Below are 16,249 nucleotides of genomic sequence, written 5' to 3'. Positions count from 1 at the left end.
GTTTACTACATGAGCAAGACATCCTATTTGTGGTACGAATCCATCTGTGTCACGTACTGAATTAACAATATTTCCAGCATTATCTATAGTCACTGGTATGGATTGATTTGGCCTTCTTAACTTCCATTCATTCAGTCATGGCGGTTTATAATTCATCGATGTAGTATATAGACTACGTGTCCCATAATCACTCCGGGCTCACGTAGCCAATGGCATGGGACGTAGCACATCTAGTTTGCTATTTCGTGATATCTAGTGTGTGCGCGCATTAAAAAAGTTAGCAAACGCCACAGAAGTCAGGCCTGCTCATAACTGCACAACAGCAGCATATGACAATCGACTTTCATAAACAGGACGAGTTTGAAGCACAGCGCTCTTAATTTGCCACTCAATGTTCATCATGTCATTTCAGCTGTCCGTTGTCAAAGCGAGGTTGTTTGTAGCAGCCAAGTCGGTAGCAATGATTTGGCGGACTTCGTTGTAAATATCCGGTGTTGTGCCGAAAAATAGCCGCCCCGCGTGAAATGTCACCCCTGACGGAAGCGCCCACACATCAACAACACCGGCACGCCGGAGATGGTCCGCAGTCAATCCGGAGCACTGACGCGGCCGGTATACATTGAACAAGAGGAGAGGATATAATGGGAACTATTGGCTCCGGCGCTATTTTTTGCCAGACTTGGAGCGAAGATGCATTTTGCGCAGTTGGTAACAAGGAATCCAAACTTTTAACAGCACGTCTGCCGCACGCACGTGCACGCGAGGCGATAAATCGCAGCAGAAAAATTACCGCCTTCATTTTTATTTATCGTGCGATAAATTGAATTATTGCATATTGCGACAGGCTTACCTCTGGTTGTTACTTCTCTGACCGTTCTTGGGGGTAAGTTATATTGCTATTTTTGTGTAGCGATCCAAATGCTACTCAGTGACAGCCAAAGAACACTTTTAATTTTTTCATTAATAACAAATCTGAATTCTATTAATTTATTTACACTTCCACCTTAATGAGGTTGTTTCTTTACAGCAGAAAAGGTAAAGCTGTTAAATCTAGAGCCTACCTGGAGGCATGAACAGGCTTACTACAAAAAGACCAAGGCCAAGCATGACTAATTTATTTAAATATCTGTATTTTAGAAAAATAGGCCTACATGAGACTGTTGTGAGAAATAAATAGGTAATTTATTGTCAGACAGAAGTAGCAAGGCAAAACGCCACGCTAAAAAATAAGTAAAAATATCATAATGGCTTACCTCTTCGAGGCAGGCTGTGATAGGCATTGGATCAGCCCCTACAAAATGTTTACTTCATTTGAAGGTGAATGGCTTCACCTTGCTGGCATTAAACTGGTCTTTTGGACGTCCGCGCAAGTTGATCCATTGTTCACATTTTTTCCCCTCTGAGTTTTTGGCTCATGAAACATATGTGGATGGTCGTAATGTCCAGTCGTTTCTGCAAGAACCACAGCAGCAGTGTTTAGTCGGCAAGTTCTTTTTTGAAAGATTACCGGCAGAAAACAAGCAGTACTAGCACGGGTCGTTGGCGAGTGCGCTTCTATGTTGACCCCCTGCCGGTTTACGGTGGTGACGTCACGCAGCCTTGCAGTCTAAAAATAGCATTCGTACGGTTAAGAAATTACTTCACATCCAAATGGCACTTTTGGGAAGACATTTCGATCGTATGCTACGTTCCACATTTCCAACTGTACTTATTTAGCATTTCAGTTTTGTGTTAGCAAAATTCAGTAGATTTTTTATCCAAAATGTCACTGACTGTAGTGTGCAGTGCTCACAGTGTCAGGAAAATCAGGACATCACAAATCATTCTTGTGAAATGGCATCTTTCGATTTTGTTTGTTATTTACGATCTTGTCAACACAGACAAAAGATTGAGCAAGTTTATGTGCCAAACATAGCCCCAACTTGTCATGGGTTTCTTCAGTGTTATGACAAATAGAGGTGACAACACATGGTGGAAGCTTGCCATCTTTTACAGCTTTTCAGCCCGTAGCCCAGGTAAAACTCATTCAGCAGTTTTCCTGAAACGGGGGGAGACAATAAAAAGAACAAGCCACACAGTTCATCTGAATAAACTCATTAGAGCTGTAGATGTAGTAAAAAATATAGTTTCTGAAATTAAATTCAAATTGACATGAGTTTGAATGAGAATGGGCCGTTCAGACTGAGACGATATGCGAGGTCAGTTGTAGGCTAAATTTGATCCATGGATGGCAACTTGGAGAAGTTCTCACCATGGCTCGGCAGAAATGGTCCACCGGATTTGGACAATTGACGCACAGAGAGACTCAAGGCAGACGGAAATTACTTTCGGCCTCACCCAAAACAGTTGTTATTTTTATTGGCGCACCGGCCTTGGCCAATATCACTCCATTCTCCCGGATGTTATGGCGCCAAGAGGCTCAGCTCTGCACCTCCTGTGTTTTTTTGTCTCGGGTAAGGCCTGTTTGGTGACCATCATAATCATCAGACGGAGGAGGGACAATATACCTGGACGGCTGATGAAGGACATGGATTTACTCATGCACATTCACCAACTCAATGTGTCTTCCCAACCCCTTAGTCATAATGCAGTATGGGATGGGCGATGCAAGCGCCTGGAATGGCTGGTGCATGCCACTCTGTGTCTGTGTTGTTTAAATATTTGTTGCAATAGTTTATTCTGTCACTTTTATGCTGATGTGTTTTTCCGAATTCCACACTGTGCTTCCACACCCATCAGAGCACAGTTGAGAGGTGATATTTTCCTTATCTTCCATCCTTTCATTTTGCCTTAATATACACTATTATGGCATATTGTCAAATCTGTGCTGGTTAAACTATTGGATTTGAACAAAGCTATCCCAACATTATAGCCATATTAAAGGGTTATTATTGCAGTGCTTGCAACGAAGTGCGAAAAAAAAAAAAAAAAACATCACATCTTTTTTTTTCCCTCTCTCAAATAATTGGTGAAGCACAAAATGAGGTTGCAAACAAATTACATTTAAATACCTTCTTGCACATAGATAACTTTATAAAATCCCATGTGATAATAAATTGAGGAATCTTGGTTGTCGCTCTTTCCTTTTTGGCTGTCACTGGACGTTTTCTCTTTATTCTGCAAAGTTTGTATCGTTAGTGTAAAAAAATGTATATTAGTGCTGCAATGATTAATCGATTAACTCGAGTATTCGATTAGAAAAAAAGATTCAAATTAAATTTTGCTGCTTCGAGTATTCGTTTGAAAGTGTTTGCATTTAGTTTTATTGATTTGGGTGGATACACTGCTTTCTACTCTGCCTCATTTCACATGGCTGAATCCAGGTGCTCCCTGTTAAGACCAACATAAGCTATGTTTTTGTTTGAGCTAATGTTTTTTTAAATTTTTTTTATAATGCATTCGTTATTTGGTTTATAGGTATTTTTAGCCTATTTTTGTGGAATATGAGTCCGAACCATTTGTTAAGAGCATTGCAAAAAAAAAGTTAGCATTTAATAGCATTTAAACCAGCGGACTTTTGCTATGTAAGTTAGCCAATTGTTCTTTTGTTGTGCATAGATCCTCATTTTTTTTTTTTTTTTTTTTACACCGTTTGAGATAGCATTTAAACTAGCGGACATTTGCTATGTAAGTTAGCCACTTGTTCTTTTGTTGTACATAGATCCTCATTTATTTTTTTTTAAACCGTTTGAGGCTCAGCTCAGCTCAGGAAATTTAATTTTTCATGTTCCTTATCCGATAATCCAAACCAATGGTTCATCGATTAATTTACTACTAAAATAATCGATAGCTGCAGCCCTAATTTGTATATGTATGTATATCACGGTTTTGCCTAGGATTTTTTGAAACTGTGGTGGTGCATCGAAGTCGGACAGCCCTACATGTTGTGCCGTGGCGAAGTTGCTTCATATCATGACTGAATGAGAATTTTTTTAAAACACTTTTTCCCAAGAAGAACCATAACAAAGATCTATTTGACATATTTCAGTAGCCAGTCCAATAAAATATTTCGAAATGTGACGATCTACGATGAGGTGTTGGGGCCAAATAAAAGATAAATAAAATGACTACAAGATTAAATTTGCTACAAGGGGAGGGAAAAAAAAGACTTATTACATAGAACACACTTTCCGTACATGTACCTTAGCTGGGAGCTACGGCGAAGCATTAGCATAAATCAGTCTATGGATAATAATTTGATGTAGATGAGGCAAAAGAAAAAAAGTTAACTATTACTACGAGAATGAATGTCAAACTAATAGTATGAGAATAAAAATGGTATGATTACGTAGGGCTAATGTAGCTGAATAAGCAGCTACGTACTTCAAGTAGCGCGTTGTCACCTCCGTTAAAAATCACCAATATTGAAAGCATCTTGTGTTTTAGAATCTGATTAACAAATAAGGAACTCCTTAATATTTTGCCTTCATCAAATTATAATCAATGCAAGGATTTACACTAATGCTTCGTCGTAGCTCTCAGCTACGGTACATGTACGTAAATTGCGTTGCTGATTACAGCTACATTACCCCAACCTACTAATATGACCTCGTTTTTCTCATAGCAATAGTACGACTTACAACTCTTTTCTTTTTCTTTATTTGGTCCTAATATGCACTTCATTACAACAACAATAGTAGTCCTTCTGGTAACGGATCCTCGTCCATTGTCAACGTAATCTTTTCAAAACACTTCAAAATACTCATCTGAAATTACTACCAGTGACATCAGCAACGAACAAATGCAAAGCTAGGACGCGATGATTCGGGTAAAACACGCCAGAAAGAACCTAAACGTTATGTCAATGTCATTATTAGGGTCGTTTTCACAGGTTTAAAGGCCGCACAGAAATATTTTTTTTTAACGACTGCATTCTGGCCGAATTAACTTGTGCCCCTTAACACACCAATATCCCTGTCTTTTCTAGATATAATACAGTATTGCAGGATAGAATGTCGTCATAGAAAGTCATTGTTTGGACTGTTAGCAGTACATCTTGTTTTTTATATCTACAGTGTGTGTGCTTGTCCTCGTTAATAAAGCATGACGTAGGGCAGGCGCATCACATTTGTTCCCGAAAAATAATGACTATAATGACTGAAAAACAAACGTCTTTGGACAGATTTTTTACGGGGAAAAGGGCACCTGACGAGCCAGAAGATGAGCCTACAACCTCGAAGAAAACAAAATCTACGCTACTCTTAATCACTAAAGACCCACGAACTGCGAAGGAGTGAATTCATGACCCGCTTGTGAATAAACCGAGTGATTTGAGCATGTCTGTGCAACAGGAGGATCAGCTTGTATAGATCGCAAATGATGGCGACCTTAAACGTACATTTGAGACAACAACTCTACCAAGGTTCTGGATTTAGGTCATTCCGGAATATCCTGACATCGCTACGAGAGCACTGAAAACCGTCCTACAATTTCCAACATCGTATCTTTGTGAAGCGGGCTTCTCTCACTCTCCCATCACACCTAGATGGGACCATCTCGCCTCAACGAAACAAGCTTAGGTCTCCCACTGATTCAGTGGTTGAGTTATATTTTCCCTGCATTTAACACGACGGGGCTAAAAAGAAATGTTATTTCATATTTGCTGTATTTTTCTGCCGCACATTGCCAGTGTTCTGACAAATTTTGTATACGCGTAACGTTAAAAATGGCCGTGAATGCAGAGATTCCACAGTAAACACTACAAAGTTTCTTTAAAGAAAGGAATATTAATTTACGTTTGATCATGAACGGACATGTAGAAATGTTCTCTTCAGACACATCCTGCCATGTTAGCTGCACACAACTGCACGCCGCTCTCTCACTTAACGACTTTGCCGTGTCGCTAAGCATTCATTTACTCCATTTTCATGTTGCACATGTATGTTTATGATGTAACTCGTTTTTTAGCACGGTTGAACAACATTGAGAGTCCAACTGAATATAAAAGAGGGCTTTTTCACCGCCACATAAGCTTTGGGAGCAAAATATTATATGGGTGCAAAATTTGACAGAACACCGGTCCGTGGAAAAAAAAGACCTAAATCACTAGAAGCGTGCGAAATTTCCGATTCTTAGATTATTCGCGATTCGGCCGTGGAAGATTCGAGAACGATTCACAAACATCCAAATTCCGATTATTGAACTATATCAGGTAAAGCGGAAGTAAAACACAGTCAGCATGATCTTTGGGACACAATGAGGAACGGACCAGGAGTAAATATCATGTTCAACTCATGCCGCTAGATAAAAAAACAATCATACCTGACTGCGGCCGACAGCCGCGACAATCAACGCCCAGTTGCTAGTTGCTACAAACATACAGCTACACTAGATATCATATATATGTAGAACTAGATGCAAAATGACAGACGACGGCGGTGTTAGAACATGTATTATTGAACAGAGATGCGAAATGACAAGCTTGCCAGCGTTAAACAGCCGCCATCTTAAAGCAGTAGACTTCTCTAGAAGGCTCTGTTGTAGCGAACCTAATTAACTTTTTATCTAAAATACTCCTAAATAGGAAAACTCTTGTCTTGAATCTTATCTTTAAATGATCAAACAGTTTTAAAACTTTGACATGTCAAAAGTAGACAGAACGGAAATTATGGAATAACGGGAGCAATTTTAACAACTGTAACGGTTGAGTCACAACATTAAATTAATTGAATGTAGTTTAAAGCTGCTGATACAGAATGGGGACTGGAGTATTTTATTTACTGTTATTTATGTATATTTGTTTACTGTTATATATTAACTTGATACTGAAATAGTAGTTTGGTTTAGCCTGAGAGGATTTTTGAACAATTTTGGAACTCATGTACAAAACATTATTTAAAAAAAAAAAAAAAAAAAAAAAAAAAGGAGGGGGGTGCATCAATAATTGTTTTATAATCGAATCGGAGCCTCTGAATCGTAATCGTAATCGAATCGTTAGGTGCCCAAAGATTCCCACTTCTATAAATCACCGTGGTCCGTGGTGCAAAAAAGGTTTGGGACCCCTGTATTGTTTGTATTTGACATCCTGTTTCAGACAACTTCTGGCAATAGTGCATAAATAATGAGCAATAGATATTTATTTACAGTAGAAGTATTGTTAAATTCTACAAATTATGAATTAGAATTTATCTTTAAAAAAAAAAAAGAAAATAAGGAAACATCTCATTTGCAATGCGTGGCCACTTTTATTTCAGTGGCGGTGTGCCACAATCTTTTATGTGTAGGGGAAACCCTGTGTATATATATATATATATATATATATATATATATATATATATATATATATATATATATATATATATATATATACTAAAAACAAATACATACATTTTAAAAACCTGATCTTTTTTTTACCCAATTCCGATCCTCTGAAAATGATCGGGCCCAATTTCCAATCACGATGTGTGCTAATAGTTATAATAAATTTAGCTTTAGTGACTATTTGTAGTAGGACTACAAGAAACATGTTGAATTGTTCATTATTGCTCCTGTGGGCCTACTTACAGTTACCCATTGTTGGCCTCAAGCATACACAAATAATGCAATTCGTTCCACCACTGGGAGCCCATGTAGGTCATGTTTGTCTTGGCACCTGAAATGTTTCCCATCTGCAGAAACTCTACACGGAGCAGAAGTAATTTTCACATGTGATGAGTATATTACAGAAATCAATCCAAACAGAAAGTCAGTTGTATCTGGGCTAACTTCAATTTTACTCAGTGCTTCAATTCAAAGTAAATGGCGGCTATTGTAGAACTTCGACTTTATTTTTTTTCATTAGGTTAAGCCAAAAGATAAACACTCCAATCTTAAAGGACTGTTCTTTAACACATAGTCATTATCCATGCTTGTTTAACCACAGTGAACAATTGATGAGTCACAGTGGCTCCTGTTGAGGTTTGTCACCTTGGATCAATGTCCTTTGAGTCATTAAGCTTCGCTCCACATGTCCCTTCAGTGAAGAAAGACGGAATACACAAGATTTAGTACGTGGTTTAAGGCCTATGTCTAGATTTGACACACACTGTTGCGCAGCCTCAGTCAAGTGACCTCTATGAAGGTGAACTCAACATGTTTCCGGCTATGTATGTTTTCAATTCCGTTCATCCTGCTTTTGGCCAAGCAGCCACACGAGACGTCAACGTATTGTGTACTCTTTTGGCGAAATAGATTAAGGCAGAAGCGTGATGTTCACACTTTTTTGTTTACTCATTGTTTGGGTGTCTTTCTTATTGCCTTCAGTTCCCTCTTCGCATTGTGCCATCTAATTAGGGTGTGTTATTTGCTGCTGCAGCTGCGTTGATAAGATGATTTGTTTACATTTCTCTCAGTGAACATAACAGCCCTGAGGCCACATGGTTCTGCGATGTGTGCCAGGCTCCTGCTGAGTAATGGTGTCAGGCCAAACTCCCTGTATTAACTATACTAGCGGTAGCAGTGGGACCATCCTGTGATTCATGTTTCATTAATCAAACATTTCAAAAGCCTGTGGCTAGCTTCAGCAGACACTTTGGCTGTATCCCTCTTAATCCTTTCCATTTTTAATCAGCGTAATCTTGTACAAAATGAGGAAGAAAATGGTGGCAAAATATTACCACTAGAATTACACGTGTCTGTGGTTTTGTTCCATATCTGCTTTTCACATTTGACGCTTAATGAACCAGATTAGGATTTCAGTAGCTGAAAAAAAGTGTCTTCTTAAAGGGATCCATGGATAGAAAGACTTGTAGTTCTTAAAAGATAAACGTTATTATGAGTTAAAATAATTTGATATTAAAACCCCTCTTGATGTTTTCGTTTTATACAATTTGTAAGATTGGTTTAACTAGTAGGTCGCTATTGTTTTTGACGTCGTAGAGCGGTGACGTCACTGGGTCAAGCTGCCGAGCTTCCAGAGTACAACTCAAGCAAGTATGACAGCACTGTCGATTTTTCACAAAATCAGCAGCAAAAGCAAACTGAACAGGAAAAACTGGATGAGACGAGATGAGAGTATGACAAAACCGGTGTTCTGCAAAAATGTACTACACCGGCGAAAAGTGCTACAAGAGGTTGATTTAACCCCCAAAGTACTACCGTGCGCTTTCAGCTTGTTTTGTTTGAATGCATAAAGGCAGAACGTCATAAAATGCCTTAACAAAATACTTATACTATGTATTTAATATCAAACAAAGGTGGTTTAGATATGCAACATGACTAATGTGGTCAACAGATTGACAATCTGCTTTAAAGCTACCACAAGAAAACACAGTGCTTAAAAGTATGAGAGGCAAACACATGCATAAAGTATTTTGAGGCAATGAAAAGCAAATAAGACTAAAAAAAAAAAAGACACACAAATAGTACGTATTTGCTGCTTTTAACCGATGTGCCTATGTGTTGGACGTCTTGCCGCGTAGAAGGAATTGCAGAACACCGGTAGTGTACATCTAGTGACGGTGACAAACTACGTCATCACCCCGAGTGTCCATTGCGCGCATAAAACATGGCGCCCTCCGTAGGTCAGAACAAGTAAACCTAAATATTATAGATTTTTAAATCAATGCCAATATTTTAGTGTTCCTAATAACATATTTTAGTAAAAGAGAACAATTATGGCTTATTAAACCTTACAAGTCTTAAAGTCCGAGGTTCCCTTTAAGGCAAGGCAAGACAAATTTATTTGTAGAGCACAATTCAACACAAGGCAATTCAAAGTGCTTTACATCACATGAAGATCCACGAGCAGAGATAAAATGATCCATAAAAATCACATTAAATTTAGGGCTGCAGCTATCGATTATTTTAGTAGTCGATTAATCGATGAACTAGTTAGTTCAAATAATCGAGTAATCGGATAAGGAACATGAAAAATTATAATATACCTGAGTTGAACCTCAAACAGTATTTAAAAAAATAAAAATAAAAAAAATTAAAAAAAAAGAGGATCTATGTACAACAAAGAACAACAGGCTAACTTACATAGCAAAAGTCTGCTGGCTTATATGCTATAGAATGGTAAGTTTTTCTTTTCTTTTCTCTTTTTTTAATACAATGCTCTTAACAAAAGGTTCAAACACATATTCCCACAAAAAAACGGCTAAATATATCTATAAACAAAATTACGAATGCATTAAAAAACATCAGCTCAAACAAAAACTTAGCTTATGTTGTTCTTAACAGGGAGCCGTTGGATTCAGCCATGTGAAATGAGGCAGACCAGAGGGCAGTGTATCCACCCTAATCAATAAAACTAAATGCAAACACTTTCAAGATAAACCATTACAGCGCCACTTTCATAAAATTAATTAATCAAATTAATTGAACTAATACTCGAAGCAATACAATTTAATTTGGATATTTTTTTCTAATCGAATACTCGAGTTAATCGATTAATCGTTGCAGCACTAATTACATCAAAAAAAACGTAAAGCAAAGACAACTGAAACAGGAAATAAAATAATACATAAAATGAATCAAAAGCAAATAGCTTGAAATTTGAAATATATAGACATTTATGGATATGCTGTGATAAACAAAAGCTACTGCACGTCACACTTTTTAGAGGTTGTACAACATCGGGCAATAGATTTAAATTCGCTTTAATCTGCAATGTTGATGGTTCGGGTTCATCCTGTATTAATATCATTATTGAACATCTTTCAGTATTATTTGCTATTTGCTATTTCTTTTACAAATAACTTTTGTAGGTGTTAATGCTGTTTTAAATTTCACTGCCAGAAAGGGATTAATAGAACAATAACTGTATTACTATATTGCAGTTCAACTGAGATAACTGTAATGTCTTGGTTAATGTTCCTTGATTAGCTGAATGAGAAGGGTCATCTTTATTCATCTAGCTCAGTGTGATTAAGTTATAGTGTACATTTGATGTAACTCCTGTTTATTGCATGATCGCTTTATATTGCTGCTTCTAGAAGAGCAGTGTATGAGATTGGCTACACACGTTTTGTAAATTAATACAGGTAGTCCCCGGATTACGACGTACCCGATTTACGAGATTTCGACTTTACGACGCAGAAGTCTTGTCCGCCATTCTTTCTCCAGTCGTGTTACTTAAAAAAAATTCTTTTTAGTCGCTTAAACAGTGCCTAACGTAGTTTTCGGACTCTAACTCGCACCTGAGTATAAGTCGCACCAGCTATAAAATGTGCAATGATGAGGAAAAAAAAAACATATGTCGCACCGGAGTATAAGTCGTATTTTTGGGGGAAATTTACATGATAAAATCCAACACATAAATACAAAAATACAATCGAGAACAACATGATGAATAAGTGTACAGTATGATGTTACATGATGCATGGACAACGAAATGCGAATATACTGTCCTCACCAGGACGCTACAGCTCGGTCCTGGCTATCCAGCGAGATAAACTCCCAAATGACGATGCTGGATGTCCGTATAATTTGCTGAATCAATTTCGTCCTCAATACTAAACAGGTTCGCATCAACGTAAATAAATGATAATTAGTGCTATTTCAGCAATGACACAAGCGGTTAGCACGCGTTCGCTAGCATTAGCACATCATTCAAACAACCGCACAACTGGCTCTAAGGCTAGGTTCATACTACATGTCTTAATGCACAAATCCGATTTTTTGTCATGTTTTTTTTTTTTTTTGGGGCGTGCCCGTTCAGACTGCCCTTTTCCTTTGAGACCATTCAAGTATAACGCATGCGCACTAATTCGCAGTCAGACACGCGCTGAGCAAGACGACTCGCACGCGCAGAAGCATCAAAACAACTGACCACACATGCTGGCTGTCATCCGTCATTTCAGGGATATCATATTTTGCTTTTTAAAAAGAGGACACAAATAACAGATGTAAATAATCCCAGTTTAGGTTTATATTCAAAGTATATGGATTGACAGCATGCACGCAATATCCGTTTATGTCACATGCACATATGGGCAGTTTGCCCCGACTCTCGGCCGTGTAAGCAATGTTGAAATATTGCTTATATGGAGCAGACAGAAAACCGGTCATTCTCAGGCTAAACCTCAACCCATTTTATTTTTTTATGACTGTTGTCAAGTCCGACCCTTCCTTAAAAGCTGTGTTCAAGGCAAGCTAGGCGCTAATGACGCACAGCTGCACCGCTACCGTAGCGTCTCTCTCGCTTTTTGATGATGTAATTGCTGCATGAATTCCGATTTGAGAGACTGGACTGTACAGACCACCGCGACAGTCTGGAAAAATGTGGCCCAGATCGGATTTGAACCACATACGAAATTGACCCAGATCGGATTTGAAATGGTCCAGTTCTATGCGACTTGTCACGTTCAGACGTCAAGTTAATGCCTCACTCGAATCGGAAAAACACGAAAAAATTAGATTCGTGCATTAAGACCTGTAGTATGAACGTAGCCTAAGTGTCCGATTGCAGGTGGAAAACACACAACAACAACAGAAAAGATGATACACACAGGCGTTGCCTCTGTAGAGATATTTTACAAGCATAAACAATGAACGTAGGTTCGCAGCTGTGTTTAACACAACGTACCTCACACAGTATCTTATTTTTTACTTGACTATTAATATGACGTATAATACACGTTTTTGGATATAGTTGTTTTGTATTTAGAGGTACTTAATGGGTTAATTACGACCTACGCGGATATTCGGATTATATCGCCTGCCTAGGAACGGAACTTGTTCGTAACCTGGGGACTACTTGTATATAACATTTAGGCTTCAGTAGGAATTGGGCCAGTTTTTAAAAATGCATTGTACAAAACGATAAATTTAAATAAAACGTTGTTGCCTCATATTCATCATTACACAAACAATTAGTTGAACTTCAGCTGGTAGCACTAATGTGCCTATGAGTCCACTGGGTCTTTTTTCCGCAGTGGTGCAGTGTTACTCTGTATGTAGGTCAGTGTCTGATAAATGTGCCTTTTCTTTTCGCTTTTCACAAGTGACTGATTTCTTCATGTTTCATTATCTGATATATGCGGGTGACCTTTTTCTAATAATGTAGGAAAATCACATTGTGAAAAGGTTTGCTGGATGGTGTCCTCGGCTTTGCTTATTTTAGTTGGATGCAGCAGTATGGAAAGGGGTAAACCAGGGAGGGTTCTGGTTGTGAGAGTGCAAACATGTGTGGTGTGCAATTTTTACTTTTGTTATCTACTTTATTGACCGTATGTGATGAGATTCCTGGCTTTCGTAATAACTGCAGGAAACCCTGTAGATTAGTTTTTTTACTAAATATTGCGTTGCCTTTTTTGTCATCATTGAACTTGCCACACTTGGACCCATATTGAGCAAGCTAAACGGAAACCAATTTGTATAAAGATGAACAAAAGTGAAAAGGCTCATTATTATATGGTTATGCAGCACAAATGAGATGCATGAAGCATTCGCATACTGAGAAAAGGTTTGAACATCAGGCAGTATTTTTATTTGGTTTTTACTTCATAATCTGATTTTTTTCTATGACAAAGTTCCTCAAATATTCTTGTGTTGACATGTTATGTACTTCTCTACCAGCGAGATCATCCTCACCAACATCGACGTGGGCCTTACCGGCACCTGGGAATGCCTGGTGACTAGTTCCCGTGGCAACAGTTCTCGGCAGATGGAGATAGTTGTCCTGGAGATGTCTGCACCATATTGCCCTGCTGACCGAGTCACTAACAACAAGGGGGAATTCAGGTGAGTGTAATGCACGCTTTTAAATTCTTGGAAAGATTTTTTTTCTGCTTTAATGATAGCCATGGCTCTTACTGCTTTCTTAATTTTGTCTTCAGTTACTGAAACGCATGCTCTATTGCTTTGAAATCTGATCAGTAACAATTTCTTTACCAGAATTGGCTGATTGTAAGCAGATAATTTAGCCATATCCATGCTAGATTGAAACTTTTTACTTTTTGCTATTTTTTATATTTATGCAAGTTAACAATAACTTTGTTATAACCTAGGATGCCATTTTAACAGGTTTGCACAACAATTTCTGTTGAAAGTGTCCAGAATTTCATTAATTCAATATTAGTGGGCGTGGAGAAAGAATCGAAGAGAGCAGGTACAGTTGTACCTCTACATACGATCACATCAACATACCATTCTTTCGACATCCGACATAAAATTTGACTCACTTGGTCTTGACATATGGGGAAATGCTCGAAATGCGACGATTTACAACAGCGTCGCAATTTCATTGTTTTCCCGCAACATGGTAGCATGGCGGATTTTCTTGTGAGGAAAATCAACAAGGGTTCGGAGAAGGTGAGTGCAGGTGGTGAAAAAAGGAAAAATGTGACGCTTATCATTGAAATTAAGATGGAACTGTTGGAATATGTCTACGATCTCGACGGTCCTCCTCCGACCTCTATTCGCCAGTCTTTGTAAGTTAAGGTGACAATTATTATCGTAACATCGCCAAGGACGTCGCTAGCCTCGTCAGATTTTTAATCATTTATTTCAGAACTTTTGCAATACAACACGGCTACTGTCCGCCGTAGCCGACGCCAACAACAACAGAACATGAAAAGTGAAAGTAAAAACCCTAACGCACCTCTCTCAGGGGCAGTTTACATGGCGACTCTGCGACATAAAGACGCAATGACTGAGTAGCGGAATCACCTCGCGTGCATATGGTGTCGGCGAAGACGAAAAATTCTGAATCCTGCCTCCAAAGTGGAAGAATTCGATTGTGGGGGATTGAGGGGGGCTTGGTCCGTATGAATATCAAAAGGTCACGCGGCGCGAGACCGCGCCGATAACGTCAGCACTTGTACACGTCACATTGTGCATGCGCAGCGGTGCTACTAAACATTAAAAACAGCAAATATGGCGGAATGTCGGCTTTAATTTACAGTTTTAATAATAATTTTAAATTAAATATGTTGAATGTTTCCATTTTTGTGTTCCTTTTTGAACAAAAGGAAAAGGCCACTGCTTCGAGTGGGCGAGCATATTTTTTTCCGGGCTGAGGAGCTTGTTGGGGTCAAAGTGCATCATTTGCTGTCGCCTTGTAAATCTGCACTGCCCCCTAGGGCCTGGCATTAATACTACGTCGTTTTCATGCGGAATTTCGACATTGTTCGAATGGAGACGGGCCCATATAAATGCAAATTTAAAATTTTTCCATATTCTCGGAGAGTCACCATGTAAACGGTGTATCACTCTCTCCTCAGTCACACAGTACGTTCAGGAACAGCATGCAAAATACAGCTGCCACATTAGAACCCGATTCGTTACATTATTATTAGCATATTATTATTATTATTCCGATTTGTTTTTATGATTTCTTTGTTTTGTTATGTGTAATCGCTATTTGTTATTGTACCTGCAGTATTTTTGAATGATTTAGCATAGGTTTTCGGGCTGTGGAAGGAATTAATCGAATCGAATTCTTATGGGAAAATCCCACTCGACATACGACTATTTTGACTTTCAACCCATGTCTTGTAGCAAATTTAAATTTGTATTTAGAGGTACCACTGTACCTGCATAATACAAGGTTCACACAGCTCTTTGAAATCCTTGAAAATGCTTGGATTTTACTGTTGTGTTTTCAAGGTTTCAAAAATGCTTGAATTTTGCGAAAAATCCTTGAAAATGCTTGGAACTGTTAGGCACGCAATATTTCTCAGCGCACATTTCCTTAATCGCTGCTACACGCTCATTCTGAAATTGCTTTCCCTTGACGTCCAACATTGTCAATCCCAGAGTACAGAGCATTTGAGTCCGTGTGTGAGTAGTTTGGAGTTTAATCAAGCATAAAGTATACAAATAAAGCAGTTTTTAAATGCATACATGTGAATTTGCTGTGGTTTAGTAATACTTTTATTGCACGACCATTTTTCTTTTTTCGTGACATCCACACTTGCTCCGCCACGTACAGTTTAATCCGGCTGGGAGCCTCTTCGCTCGGCCTTGTCGCCGCTCCTCAACTAGCTCTCGATCAACTCCCCTAGTTGCACAAGAAAACAGCCACTTATTTTATTTTAAGGTGTAGGAGATATCCTATTGGCCTTATAAAGGGCTTTACGGAATAGTTTTTTGTTGTTGTGAACTACAGTTCCACAAAAACGTATACCGAGATATCATTTAGCTTAGCAAATGGAGACGTGAACGCCATTTTTAAGTGTCCCAATCTTCAAGAAAGCGCATTTATCAAGGTTTCCTCGGCCGTGACTTGTGTCTCCGTCTACCAAACACCATGCTATCAATACGCCAACACCTACTGTTGGACAGAGTTTGCCACAAAAGCCTCATCAAAACACACCAGCCCAAG

The 16,249-nt window shown here is 38.6% G+C and overlaps 1 protein-coding gene across 5 annotated transcripts in view; it reads left to right on the top strand.

The window, feature by feature from the left end:
• LOC130922696 (adhesion G protein-coupled receptor A1) overlaps positions 1–16,249 on the top strand; it is a 264,480-nt gene that overhangs the window by 64,019 nt on the left and 184,212 nt on the right. For all 5 annotated transcript variants that reach the window (XM_057847627.1, XM_057847628.1, XM_057847625.1 and 2 more), the window contains one exon: positions 13,501–13,665. In XM_057847627.1, the coding sequence (XP_057703610.1) occupies positions 13,501–13,665 (165 nt within the window). The remainder of the gene's footprint in view (positions 1–13,500; positions 13,666–16,249) is intronic.

The sequence above is a fragment of the Corythoichthys intestinalis genome, chromosome 10 (genome assembly GCF_030265065.1).
Source record: "Corythoichthys intestinalis isolate RoL2023-P3 chromosome 10, ASM3026506v1, whole genome shotgun sequence".
In the NCBI taxonomy this organism is placed as follows: Eukaryota; Metazoa; Chordata; class Actinopteri; order Syngnathiformes; family Syngnathidae; genus Corythoichthys; species Corythoichthys intestinalis.
Note: the sequence above shows the minus strand (reverse complement) of the source record. Positions and strands in the feature narration are given on the sequence as shown.